At 49.4% G+C, this 13,854-nt stretch overlaps 1 protein-coding gene across 1 annotated transcript in view; it reads left to right on the top strand.

Annotated features, from left to right (window-relative positions):
* Window positions 1–7,820: 7,820 nt before the first annotated feature.
* LOC118096166 (cytochrome P450 20A1) overlaps window positions 7,821–13,854 on the top strand; it is a 27,497-nt gene continuing 21,463 nt past the window's right edge. The window contains exons 1-4 of the mRNA XM_035137571.2: window positions 7,821–8,004; window positions 8,988–9,037; window positions 10,502–10,668; window positions 12,347–12,492. Coding sequence (XP_034993462.2) covers window positions 7,933–8,004; window positions 8,988–9,037; window positions 10,502–10,668; window positions 12,347–12,492 — 435 coding nt within the window. The 5' untranslated portion in view covers window positions 7,821–7,932. The remainder of the gene's footprint in view (window positions 8,005–8,987; window positions 9,038–10,501; window positions 10,669–12,346; window positions 12,493–13,854) is intronic.

Genomic DNA, 13,854 nt, shown 5'->3' on the forward strand with positions numbered 1-13,854 from the left:
GGGCAGCGACACATTTTTGCTACAAAAGAGTAATATGGTTCCCCTTTTGGAGCAAATGCATCTCATTTCTTTCCTCCTTTTTGTGCGCTTAAGCGCTTGTTTGTGCTACCTCAAGAACTCTTTTCCTAACTGGCTGTATTAGACATTGTCGTAAAGAGCTTTCAAGAGACGAAATGTACTGCCACCACCTGCAGAGAAAAAGAGACAGAGAGAGGCCCATATGACCCAAATGACTTTGTGCTTTGTACACCTGAGACCCATATGGCCAAACCCCAACCCAGGAAGAAGACTTGAGGGATGCAGCTCTAAAAAAAAAAAGATGTCAATGCTGTTTCAGCCAGCATCTGGGCTGAGAGCTAACAGGGCATCCTACAATGCAGAAGTCATTCACATCCATGGGACTTCCTCTCAGAGAAGTGTATATAGAATTGCACCCTACAGGCAAAACCGTATGTGTTTCTATCCAAAAGCGAGTGCTGCCGAGTTCAGTGGAACTCAGGGTACCTGGTCTGCTTGCAAAGAGTCTCCGGTTCAAGACGGAGAGCTTGGAGAGTTATCGGCAGCCGGTTCATTGCAGACAATACCGAGAAAGATGTGAGGGTAGCCTGACATGATCACACTTGCGTTCCTAGTGTTGCGCAAGACTGCAGCCAAAGTCTAGTTTTCAGCTGACAGGCCTAACAGCTACAAAGTGCCTAAAAGCTACAGAACCATGACTTGGGACAGGGCGAGTTAAATGGCTTGAATGGGACATTTCTTTCAGATGCTCAATGTCTCAGTCCGTGGCGCCACCCTGTGCCCAACGTCACACACGTATGACGTGCGCTTGTGACGTCACACGTGTGGTCGGGAGGGGCCCCAAAAGAGCTTAGCCCCCATGAGCCAGCAACCCTGGTCAGGGGTGTCTTAAGCTTATCTGGCGCCGTGGTGCAAGGATCCCTCCGGCACACTCCCACCCCGCCAGCTCCGGAGTTTTTGCGGGGACCCAGATCGGCCAGGGCCACCCCATTCCGTCCGGGCCATGGGGCACACACCTCAGTTCCAGGTAAAGCTGGTGGGGCATGTGCTCTCGCGCGCGTTGTGTGTGTGTTGTTGTTGCGGGTTGCTCTCGAAAGTGCCACGGAAGGAGCACAAGGTAGAGGAGCAAGCACGTGGGGACATTGGGGTTACGAGACACGTGAAGGGATCGTGGCAGTTTGTGTGTGTGTGAGTGTGAGAGAGAGAACGAACTCAGAGAGAGAGAGAGAACTCAGGGAGAGGGAGAGGGAGCAATGCAGGTGGGGGATACATGTGGAATAGCTAACTCCCTGGAAGGGAGATTGTGGCGGCAGCAGCGGCGTGAGAGGAACCCCCCCCCCCCCGTGGCCGGCCATGGGGAGCAGAAGTGAGGAAGTTGGCAGAGGAGACAACAGCCGTCAGGCACTCCGAGCACGCCCCACAAGAAAAATGCGAAGCTGCGCTGGCTGGCTGGCAGGCGAGGTGACGAAGTGGGGTGGCTCTCAATGAGCTGCCCGGCTCCTCCTCCGGGACTGCCTCCTCTTAGCCAACTGCCACAGCCCTGCCTGGGAGGTAGCGAGCGAGTGAGCGGAAGAAGCACCTCTCGGGACCTTTGGGCCACTGCGCGCGAGGTGCCACTACCGAGCAACCACCTCTTGAGAGACAGTCGGGCGGAGCTGGGCGGGCTCCTTCTTTCTCTCAGATGGGAGCCCCCTATTAGCAGCTTGGTGGGCAGCGGCTGAGGGGATTCCTGCGGCCGGGGGAAGAGGCGGCAGCAGTGGTGGCGGAGCCATAAGGCTTAGTGGCTCGTTGCGCCCCGCCAATGCTGGGGTGCCCCTGAGAGGCTTGGGCGCCCTTGAGAGGCTGGTGCTTTGACGCAATGAGCCACTAGCCCCTATGGGAAAGACGCCTCTGCCCCTGGTTTGCCAAGATTGTGCAACTGTGCCAGCATATTAATTTGCTCTACAAGACTAGGACAAGAGTATGTGACATAATAATTTGTATGTGCCGTCCTGACTCCATCCAGGGAGTGCAGCTCAATAAGACAGAGCTGAGGGCTCAGTTCCGCCCAAGGAATGTCGAATAACAGCAACAACCGGGGGGAAAGAAAGACATAACATCTTACAAGGACAGGAATAAACACTGCGGACAAAATAATTGCCACACACAGGAAGAACACGGATATAGTTTGAGTTCCTCATTTGTAGTTTTATAAATCATTTAATGTGTCAACACAAATAGAAGATATTAATACTGCAGTTGTTGTATAAGGCAGTGGTCCTCCAACCCCGGGCCACGGACCGGTACTGGTCCGTGGATCAAATGGTACCGAGCTGCCCAAGGAAAATTAAATTAAATTACTGTATATACTCAAGTCTCTTACAGGGAGGGCTCAGGGGATGGGGCATATTCAGGGAGGAATTAAGGGGGGAAGGGGGCAGATTCTGGGAAGGTTTCAGGGGTGGGTAGTTTCAGGGTGGGCAGTTTCTATGGAGGACAGTGGGTGGGGGCAAAAGCAACAGCTTCTCCGGGGCTTCTCTCGCTTTGCTTGCTTTAAACTGGAGGATCTCATGGAAGGAAGGAAGGAAGGAAGGAAGGAAGGAAGGAAGGAAGGAAGGAAGGAAGGAAGGAAGGAAGGAAGGAAGGAAGGAAGGTGGGCGCACGCACAGACCTCAGCCACGGAGGGGAGCCGCAGCCTCCTCCTACCCGCCGCTTGCTCTATCCAGGGGCGGAGATAGGCTACCAAGCCAGCCCCAGAGAGAGGCAGCGGCGGGAGGAGAGAGCTGCCCACAGTGTGTAAGTAAGAGCGTGTAAGCGGCTGCAGCTTTTCTTCCCTGTGCAGCAGGCTCCTGTCCCTGCTCTTGCTCTCTCCGGGGCTTTTGCACGCTGACAGGGAGCTTTGGCGACGCCACTCGCTGCTGCTTCTCTGCGCAGGGAGTGAGGCTGGCTGGGGGAGGAGGAGCGGCGGGAGAGGGAGAGTGGTGGATACAGGGCGGAGGGACGCTCAGATCCTTCCCAGGGATGAAATGGGCTGAAAAAGTTGGCTTATACGGTATTTCCATTTTATTTACTGTGGTGTATTTCTCTCGGGTTTGTGTGACTTTCCATGGATGAGAGGTTAACCAGGAGCTGAGGGTGATGGGAGTTGTAGTCCCCCAAAACAGATGGCGATCCAAAATTCTGGCGTAGGCTGGACGCATGCAGCTGTGACTCCCCGGGGGCTTGATTTGATTTCCAGGAGATTTCCAGGTTTTCCCAGTAGTGATGTATGGAAGTGAGAGCTGGACCATCAAGAAGGCTGATCGCCGAAGAATGGATGCTTTTGAATTATGGTGCTGGAGGAGACTCTTGAGAGTCCCATGGACTGCAAGAAGATCAAACCTATCCATTCTGAAGGAAATCAGCCCTGAGTGCTCACTGGAAGGACAGATCGTGAAGCTGAGGCTCCAATATTTTGGCCACCTCATGAGAAAAGAAGACTCCCTGGAAAAGACCTTGATGTTGGGAAAGATGGAGGGCACAAGGAGAAGGGGACGACAGAGGACGAGATGGTTGGACAGTGTTCTCGAAGCTACGAACATGAGTTTGACCAAACTATGGGAGGCAGTGGAAGACAGGAGTGCCTGGCGTGCTATGGTCCATGGGGTCACAAAGAGTCGGACACGACTAAACAACTACAACATGCCCCGACTGCAATAAAACATGTCACAGCAGGCATGCTAACTCTCCAATGGTCTGACTTTTCGATTGCCTCCTGAGGCAGACAGATGCCAAAAACAGCAACAACAATAATAATAGGAGTTAGAGGTTTTGTGAAGTAAATTCCAGACACACGAGTGTTCCAATTACAATACGGGCGACGGAATAAGAAAACAAATCACACCTTGTTTCTCAGGTTGCAAAGACTCTCCCAACTCTTTGCTTAGCACGGAAGAATCAGCTGATATAGCTGGTCTTTTAGCTTATTATGGACAGATGTTGTGCATACGTTGTGTTATTTACTATGCTGTAGACAGCATCTTAAAAAGCAGAGACATCACCTTGCCGACAAAGGTCCGTATAGTTAAAGCTATCTATGGTTTTCCCACAACAACATGCACAGACGGAGCTGCTGCCATGACCGGACGACTGTCTGGTTTAATTGCTCGGATTAAGGAGGTTGCACCTGAGAGTGAATCCACACATTGTCTCGTTCACAGGGAAATGCTGGCAAGCCGAAAAATGTCCCCGGAATTTAACAGCGTATTGATTGATGCCATTAAAGTTATTAACCACATCAAAGCACATGCCCTTAACTCGCGCCTGTTTGAGCAGCTTTGTGAGGAGATGGACGCAGAGTACACATAGATGCCTTCTCTTATACACAGAAATAAGATGGTTATCCAGAGGAAAATCGCTAACCAGAGTATTTGAATTACGAGAGCCATTGCAAAGATTTCTCTCAGAGAAGAAGTCAAGGTATGGGTATGGGTCACAAAACTGGCTTACCTGTGTGACATCTTCAGCCTGCTCAATGAACTCAATCTGTGCCTTCAGGGGGAAATGACAACTGTTTTCAAGTTGGCAGACAAAGTAGCTGCATTTAAAGCCAAACTGGAGTTGTGGGGACGGCGCGTGAACAGCGGCATTTTTGACATGTTTCAGACATTAGCGGGGATTTTAGGCGAGACTGAGCCTGAACATTCATTCTCCCAGTTGGTGCACGATCACGTGTCATTGCTTTTAAAAGAGTTTGAGTGCTACTTCCCAACCACAAAAGACCCACGAGCTGGTAAGGAATGGATCCGGGACCCATTTGCCAACAAATCAGGCGAATCTAGCATGTCTATGCAAGAAGAAGAAGAACTGCTGGAGATTGCAAATGACAGCGGCCTTAAAACTACATTCGAGACAACAACTCTGCCAGTGTTCTGGATTAAAGTCATGGCGGAATACCCTGAGATTGCCACCATAGCACTTAAATCCCTATTGCCATTTCCGACAAGGCTCGGGGTTTTCTGCATTGACAGCAACCAAAACAAAACAACGGAATAAACTGGACGTAAGCAACACACTTTGGGTGTCATTGTCTCCTATTACCCCCAGATGGAACCGTCTCGTTGCAAAGAAACAAGCTCAGGGTTCTCATTTATTTAGCGTTCTAGTGAGTGAAAATGTTAAATCACTTTATATTCATCTTTTGGTGTAGCTGTATTTTATTTTGAAGGCATGCTTAAATACAGTTAAATTAAAATTATTAAATCAAAACAATCGAAATAAAATATAAACAATCAACGTCCCCCCCTCAGCGGGCCACGGTAAAATGATCAAACGTTGACTGGTCTGCAGCAATAAAAAGATTGGGGAGCACTGGTATGAGGGATTATTATGACGACCGGAATGTAATGGATATTAATAAGATTTTGGAATGCAAAAATAAAGCAAATAATCAAACCATCAAATCTAGCACTTTATCTAAATTATATAATTCAGTATTTGAAGAATTGGTACTAATAATTGAATTATAAATTGGTACTGTTATACAGTCTTATACATATCTTAAAAAGCAGAGACATCACCTTGCCGAAAAGGTCCGTATAGTTAAAGTTATGGTTTTCCCAGTAGTGATGTATGGAAGTGAGAGCTGGACCATCAAGAAGGCTGATCGCCGAAGAATGGATGCTTTTGAATTATGGTGCTGGAGGAGACTCTTGAGAGTCCCATGGACTGCAAGAAGATCAAACCTATCCATTCTGAAGGAAATCAGCCCTGAGTGCTCACTGGAAGGACAGATCGTGAAGCTGAGGCTCCAATATTTTGGCCACCTCATGAGAAAAGAAGACTCCCTGGAAAAGACCTTGATGTTGGGAAAGATGGAGGGCACAAGGAGAAGGGGACGACAGAGGACGAGATGGCTGGACAGTGTTCTCAAAGCCACTAACATGAGCTTGACCAAACTGCAGGAGGCAGTGGAGGACAGGAGTGCCTGGCGTGCTCTGGTCCATGGGGTCACGAAGAGTCGGACACGACTAAACGACTAAACAACATTGTTATACAATGGTACCTTCGCTGCTGAACAGCTTGCCTCCCGAACAAATCGGCTCCCAAGCACTGCAAACCCAGAAGTAAGAGTATGAAACCTGTATGTTCGAAGCAGCTACCATGGCTTTTGATTGAGTGCAGGAAGCTCCTGCAGCCAATCGGAAGCCGCGCCTTGGTTTCCAAACGGTTCCGGGAGTCGAACAGACTCCTAGAACGGATTAGGTTCGACAGCCAAGGTACCACCATAATGAGGCTATTACTGGGTTATAATTGAAAACTAATAATAATAGTAATTTTATTATTTATACCCCACCCATCGGGCTGGGTTTCCCCCAGCCACTCTAGGCGGCTTACGGCACATTATTAGATTATAACTGAAAATTAATAAAATTATGATCAAGAGACAGAGCGGGTGGGCAGCCTGAGGAAATCCCATCCACTTTGGGCCTGCCCATAAAAATCAAATCTAGAGAGAGAGACTAGAGCAGGGGTCAGCAACCTTTTTCAGCCATGGGCCGGTCCACCGTCCCTCAGACCATGTGGTAGGTCAGACTATATTTTTTGGGGGGGAAATGAGCAAATTCCTACGCCCCACAAATAACCCAGAGATGCATTTTAAATAAAAGCACACAGTCTTCTCATGTAAAAACACCAGGCAGGCCCCACAAATAACCCAGAGATGCATTTTAAATAAAAGCACACATTCTACTCACATAAAAATACGCTGATTCCCGGACCGTCCGCGGGACGGATTGAGAGGGCAATTGGGCTGCATCCGACCCCCAGGCCTTGGGTTGCCTACCCCTGGACTAGAGTGATGTCCACTATTTCGAATAACTCTTTCTTGTTGTGAGCTCAGAGTTTGTTTGGACACTGGGGGAGAACCCTGAGGCCAAGAGGGAGGGTATGTCAGAAGGAAAATGGATTGATATTGATTAGCAACTTTCTATTATTTTGTAAATTGCCTGTTGCTGTTTCAGTTTTCAGTGCACTTCCAAAACCTATTTTTTAAAAACATTAAGTAACGTACAGAAACAATATATTCAAATCTCATCTAAGAAAGCAGATCCAAAGTTCAGAGCACAAGAAGAACACACGTTTGTATGGAAGATTGGAAAACTTTTGCTGAATATATGGGAAATAACTGTGTCATCTGAAAACGCAGGCAGCATTAAGATAAATTCAAAAGTGTAAATAATTTTTGATGGATGTAATAATGGCAAACCGATTGGTACAGTTTTTGTCAAACATGCAGGGATACAAGATTTGCAAAACGAACCATGGAAAGAGAAGGGGGGAAGACAGTCACTGATATCTAAATGTCTATCTGAAATTGTAAAACAGAATATTTAATGAAAATATTAAACAAAGGTCTGGTTCATAAGCAACACTGCCTGCAAGACTTTTTGTACCTCATCAAGAGCGCAGCGGAGCAACCTGCGTAGGAAAACAAAAAACCGTCGGCGTGGCAATTAATATTGACCAATATTTACCAATGAATTTTGCTCCAACTGTCCTTGCAGCTTCGACGGGATCAAGGGGTTCAGGAACGCTTTCTAACCCAAAGCCTAAGGGGGGGGGGAAGCAACAGGGACCGCTCAGTGCAAATGCACCGCTCTTCTTCCCGGAAGGCGTAAAGACGCCAGACCAGGTGGAGCAGCAGCTGCGCGCGGAGAGGCGCAGCAAACGCACCCTTAAGCGCAGCTGGGGCTGGACCTCCATCAGCCGGGTGTTTGTGTGTGTGTGTGTGTGTGCACGCGCGTTTCAAGGAAAAGTCCCGCCCCTCCCCGCCTTCCTCGCACAGCCGATAGCTCGATTGCTCTAGCCTCTACCGCTGCTCGGATCTCCGCCCTGCTGCCACCCAAACTCGGGCCGGGCGAAGAAGGGCTGCTCCTCTCCTCTCCCCACGCTGCCATGCTGGACTTTGCTATCTTCGCCGTCACTTTCCTGCTGGTCCTAGTGGGGGCCGTGCTTTACCTCTACCCGGTAAGGGCTGCACGCCTCCCCACCCCCCACCCCGTGCGCGCGCGCTGGGAGATCAAAGGGGAGAAGCGGGTTCTAGAATCTTGGGGCACCGGGAGAAAGTGCCAGCGCGGAAGCGGGCGGCGCATCCCCCGCAGCGCTGATGCTAGGTCTTTCCTGGGGAGGGAGTCCCGTCGTTTGGGTTGGTGGCACTTAGCTCCAGGTGAGCATGTACCGGAGGTAAGGTTGGTTTTTTTAAAGCAAAAGCAGAGGTTGCCCTAGCGGAGATTCCTGCATTGCAGGGAGTTGGGCTACTCGGAAGTAAGTCCGAAGTTCTTCCCCTCCAACGATTCTGGACGCCGCACTTGGCCCTCTCGCAGAGAAATTCCAGTTCTCCGGCAACTCTGAACAGACTACGGGATCCAGAATCCTTTGAGGGAAGGGACGCTCCTCCAATACGCTTTAAAGACTTTTGCAAAGTTGGGACTACAGTTCCCATCGTCCCTGACCACTGTTGCTGCTTGCTAAGGATGATGGGAGTTGTAGTCCCCCAAAACAGATGGCGATCCGAAATTCTGGCATAGGCTGGACACATGCAACTGTGACTCCCCGGGGGGCTAGACTTGCTTTCCCGGAGAGCAGGGCAGAAACCACAGGGGACGAAAGCAAGGTGGTCCTTTCGAGGAGGAGGGGGCTAAACTTCAGGAGCAACTTTCCAGTAGGTAGTTTATCCTTGGCTATGAGCCATGGCTGCAGATGTGCAACCTGGTGTTCTGCGTGTTTAGCGGGAGTAAGGCCCTCACTGAAGTCGATGGGGCTTTCCATTTCAGGCTTGGGGGGGGGGGATACTTTTAGATATCCACTGCTGCTTTATAATGGTCTCACTTAGTGCATCTGTACTAATGTGCAGCACGTAATCTTGATGTTCCGTTCAAGCCTCCATTTACGTGGCTTAATTCTGTCAACCGTGGATTGTGGTTACGATTATTGCTGCTTTTCTTCCTTAGTCTTCCAGACAGGCTTCAGGTATCCCAGGGATGACTCCAACGGATGAAAAGTAAGTAGCTTCTTGCATGTCTGATTGGGGCAAGCGATGGGAAATCGTGTCTCCAGATGTTGCTGTGCTACAACTCACATCGTCCCTACCCATTGGGCAAGCTGATCAAGGCTGATGGGACTTGGTGTCCAGCAAAACTTGGCAAGCTGCAGATTCTCCACCCTTGATCAAGGTTGTGAAGCTTTCCCCTCCGTGCACAGAGGAGTAATATTTTTGTGCACAAACGGGTTATGTTCTGGTCTTTTTTGGAAGCTGCTGATGGGGAAAGTTCCTATGGGATAACTGTGTCCCTGAAGGACCAGGTGCGCAGCCTGGGAGTCATTTTTGACTCACAGCTGTCCATGGAGGTGCAGGTCAATTCTGTGTCCAGGGCAGCTGTCTACCAGCTCCATCTGGTACGCAGGCTGAGACCCTCCCTGCCCGCAGACTGTCTTGCCAGAGTGGTGCATGCTCTGGTTATCTCCCACTAGGACTACTGCAATGCACTCTACATGGGGCTACCTTTGAAGCTGACCTAGAAACTGCAACTAATCCAGAATGTGGCAGATAGACTGGTGACTGGGAGCAGCCGCCTGGACCATATAACACCGGTCCTGAAATACCTACATTGGCTCCCATTACGTTTCCGAGCACAATTCAAAGTGTTGCTGCTGACCTTGAAAGCCCTAAACGACCTCAGCCCAGTATACCTGAAGAAGCATCTCCACCTCCATCATTCAGCCGGGACACTGAGGTCCAGCACCGAGGGCCTTCTGCCGGTTCCCTCCCTGCGAGAAGCAAAGTTACAGGGAACCAGGCAGAGGGCCTTTTTGGTAGTGGCGCCCGCCCTGTGGAACGCCTTCCCATCAGATGTCAAGGAAATAAACAACTATCTGACTTTTAGAAGATATCTGAAGGCAGCCCTGTTTAGGGAAGTTTTTAATGTCTAATGTTTTATTGTATTTTTAATATTTTGTTGGAAGCCGCCCAGAGTGGCTGGGGAGACCCAGCCAGATGGGCAGGGTATAAATAATAAATTATTATTATTATTATTTACTACTATTGCCGAAGGGTTCATGAGGGCCGTCGCATCCCTGGGCGCCCCATTAGCAGCAAAGCATACTCCTTGCTGTGTCCAGTGGCTCTTTCTGCTGTCCATTGCACAACACCAGGAGCATTCAGAACTGGAGATCTCTGGGTGGAGTGCAGGGAACTCCAGCAGGTCTTCAAGTGCCAAAGGTTTGTCACCAACTGCAACATGTGTGCCACAGCAAAGGTGTCTGTGGCACAGACAATATTTCTGACTTGGGGAGTGGAGGGTTCCAATGGGGCCCCCTATATCTTTGTGTGTTCAGAATTTTGATAGCAAACTGTATGGGTGATATTCAACTGAAAGTAACCGACCAAGCTGTTCATTCATTTCAGTGGAGTGAAATTTAGTTGCCCCACCACCCGGCGGTCATCTTTGTCCTTTCTTCGTTCCAGAGATGGAAACCTCCCAGATCTCATCACTAGTGGTAGCTTGCATGAGTTCCAGGTGAATCTCCATGAGAAATACGGCCCTGTAGTCTCTTTCTGGTTTGGACGACGTCTTGTGATTAGTCTTGGGTCCATGGATCTCCTCAAGCAGCACATCAACCCCAACAAGACGTGTGAGTGCTCTTCCTTCCTGGTGTTTACAAAAATAAGAGTTGGGTTTGACTGCATTTATTGCGGGATGAGCTTTTGAGGCAGGACGCGGGTGGCGCTGTGGTGTAAACCACTGAGCCTTGGGCTTGCTGATCCGAAGGTCAGCGGTTCAAATCCCAGCGACGGGGTGAGCTCCCGTTGCTCAGTCCCAGCTCCTGCCAACCTAGCAGTTTGAAAGCACACCAGTGCAAGAAGATAAATAGGTACTGCTCCAGCGGGAAGGTAAACGGCGTTTCCGTGCACTGCTCTGGTTTCGCCAGAAGCGGCTTAGTCATGCTGGCCACATGACCTGGAAAAACTTCTGCGGACAAACGGCGGCTCCCTCGGCCAGTAAAGCGAGATAAGCGCCGCAACCCCAGAATCATTCGCAACTGGACTTAACGGTCAGGGGTCCTTTCCCTTTAAGCTTTCGAGAGCGGTGGCCCATTTCAAAGTGCAAGAGCTCAAAGCCGCCAGTGATCTCTGCATGTGAGAGAGAAGGAGATGATCAGAACTTGCTCCAGTCTTCCCTATTGAAATTTGGTGGGGCAACATTGCTGCTTTGCAGCCGAGCAGAAGAGATGTTTGACCCCGAGGCTGGTTTACTTGACTCCGACAACTATTTAAATTCCTCCTGATGCTTTTTTGAAAGCTCCCAAAAGGGAATAGCAAAGAACCCAAAAGGGAATAGCAAACAGCCTCTTGTGCATTTAGGATTTGATTTTTGAAGGGATATTTATGGAGACCTTTTCAGGGGGGGGGGCCCCGCTGTTATCCACAACAGACCCGTGCGTACGAGCATTTTGAAATGCTTCTGCGCACGTTCCTCGGTGCGTTCCCTCGGGTGTTTCCAGCCACGGTCGTAATAATGCGGAGGTGCCTTTTACGTGCGGTAAAAACCCGGGAATTATGGCAAGGAGGGGTCTCTGCGGAGAGTGCCAGCTGCGTTTTTGCTAATTGACTTGAACGGCAGATGGCTTGGAGTTTTTGGCAGTGCTGGGCAGGGGATATTGTCGGCCAGCAAGGTGGCTTGCATAATAAGTGGATTCTGCCGCAGCGCTCCCAACTGCTCTGTTGGCTTCTAATTTATCTACCATGATTGAAAAAAACTCTGTCAAAGAGGACCACCTTGGTGGTCTTGTCAAAGTGTGTCTCAGAAACTAAAATGGAGGGCAGGGCTAGAATTGTATGGAAGGCAATTTGTTGCAGGGAAGGTCGTCTATAAATCTATTTCAGGGGTAGCTAATGTGGGGTCTTCCCATCAGCCCTAAACAGCATGGCCTTGGGCATGGGTGTAGCCAGCATTTTTTTGGGGGGGGGGCAGAACCTCAGTTAGCTTTGGTTTTTTAATTGATTTGGGGAGGTGGCAGCTGCCCCTCCCTGCCCTCCCCTTGGCTATGCCCATGGCCATTGGAGAGGGATGATGGGAGTTGTAGTTTAGCAAGATATTAAGGGCGCCGCGTCAGCCACCACAATCTTCCGTACGAGGAGCATTGGTAGGTGCAAACTCTGCCCTGCTATTTTTTTGGCAAGGAAGCGGGAGAAGTAGAAACTGCTCCCCGTTAAATGTTTTGACAGACCTACGCATCATTGAATATGGCTCTTTCTGGGGTCGCCGTAGGGATTTCTGTTGGATTTCGGATTTTCTCTCCCCCTGCCTAGCGGATCCCTTTGAAACGATGCTGAAGTCCTTGCTGCGGTACCAGTCTGGCCTCGGCGGAGATGCCGGCGAGAGCTGCTTGAGGAAGAAGCTCTATGAAAACGGAGTGAACAAGTCTCTGCAGAGCAACTTCCCAGCCATTCAGAAGGTGAATCGCTTAGTCTCGAGGGCTCACTGCGTAGCTTGGTAGCAATGGGTGTGGGTGGGTGGGTGAGTGTCTGAGCAAATCAAGTCTCTTTTGAGGCACTGGCAAGATGGTTGACTTAATGAAATGCCAAGGATGCTGTAAGGGGAAGAGAATGCAGGGATCCTCCTCCCATCATCAAGAGCAGCTCCTCCAAAAGCAGCAATGCCAGCGGGGAGGGGGAGGAGTCTAGTGAGGAAGGAGGAAGAGGGATGCAGGGCTCCGGCAACACAGAAGAGCCCCTGCTACACGTGAGGGAGGAAGAGGGGGGGAAAGGGGGGGAAAGGAAAACATGGAGCGTAGACCCTTTTTTTCCCCAGTTCTGGAATTACGCAGGAGAAGGAGGGGAAAGAGGTTTGCCGTCCCGAGACTCTTATGCTGGAAGAAGTCGAGGGGCGGTCCATTGCCGGGTTCTGCCTCAGACTAAGCAGACATGTTCTACATACCAGTTCCACTGTAAATAGACTGCACTAAATAAAACTGTCTAAAGACAAGAATGTGGAGCGTCGTTACTCTAGAGTAGTCGCAACAACATCCTCTGACAGATGCTATCCTAATACTGTTGTTAAATCTTTCATGATTATTGTGCAGAAATCTGCTTGCTTCCTCCCCGGTTAAATCTTGCCCGTTTACTTCCATCTTATTTTCTTTAAACTTTGCAAAGCATTGTCTTGGCCTGGAGTCCCATCCGTGCTCTGAGATGTGGAATTTTTATGTGCTGTAAGCTGCCCAGAGTGGCTGGGGGAAACTTTATGCAAATATGGCAAGACTGACCAGGAAAATCAGAAATCGGGAAGATTGGAACTTCAGTAGAGATTGGGATAAATGCTGATGGTGCTTACAAGAACACAGTAAACACCTGAACACTTTGGCAGGCTTCGAATAACTCCTGCAGTGTTGCAAAGACTTTGGAAACAATGGAGAACTGAAATTTGGATGAACTATAACAGGCATCCCCAAACCCTTAGGACTACAACTCCCATCATCCCTAGCTAACAGGATCAGTGGTCAGGGATGATGGGAATTGCAGTCCCAAAACATCTGGAGGGCTGAGTTTGCCTATGCCTGCTTTGTTTGATATACGTAAGTTGTTTATTCTTAAGTTCTGCTTATATTGTGGCATTTTTGTATTGGATGAGATATTGTTAGGAGGGGTGCGACCTTCATTGTTTCTTCAGCTTGCAAACTGCCTTGCATATCGTAATATAGAAAGGCGGTCTAACAAATTAAAAGCAAAATGAAATATTGATAGCCATCGGGACAAGACAAGTAACAAATGCTTCCTTTACCTTAGTTCGTTCTCAAAGTAACTTGGGGGGGGAAGCA

The sequence above is a fragment of the Zootoca vivipara genome, chromosome 1, assembly GCF_963506605.1.
Source record: "Zootoca vivipara chromosome 1, rZooViv1.1, whole genome shotgun sequence".
Taxonomy (NCBI): Eukaryota; Metazoa; Chordata; class Lepidosauria; order Squamata; family Lacertidae; genus Zootoca; species Zootoca vivipara.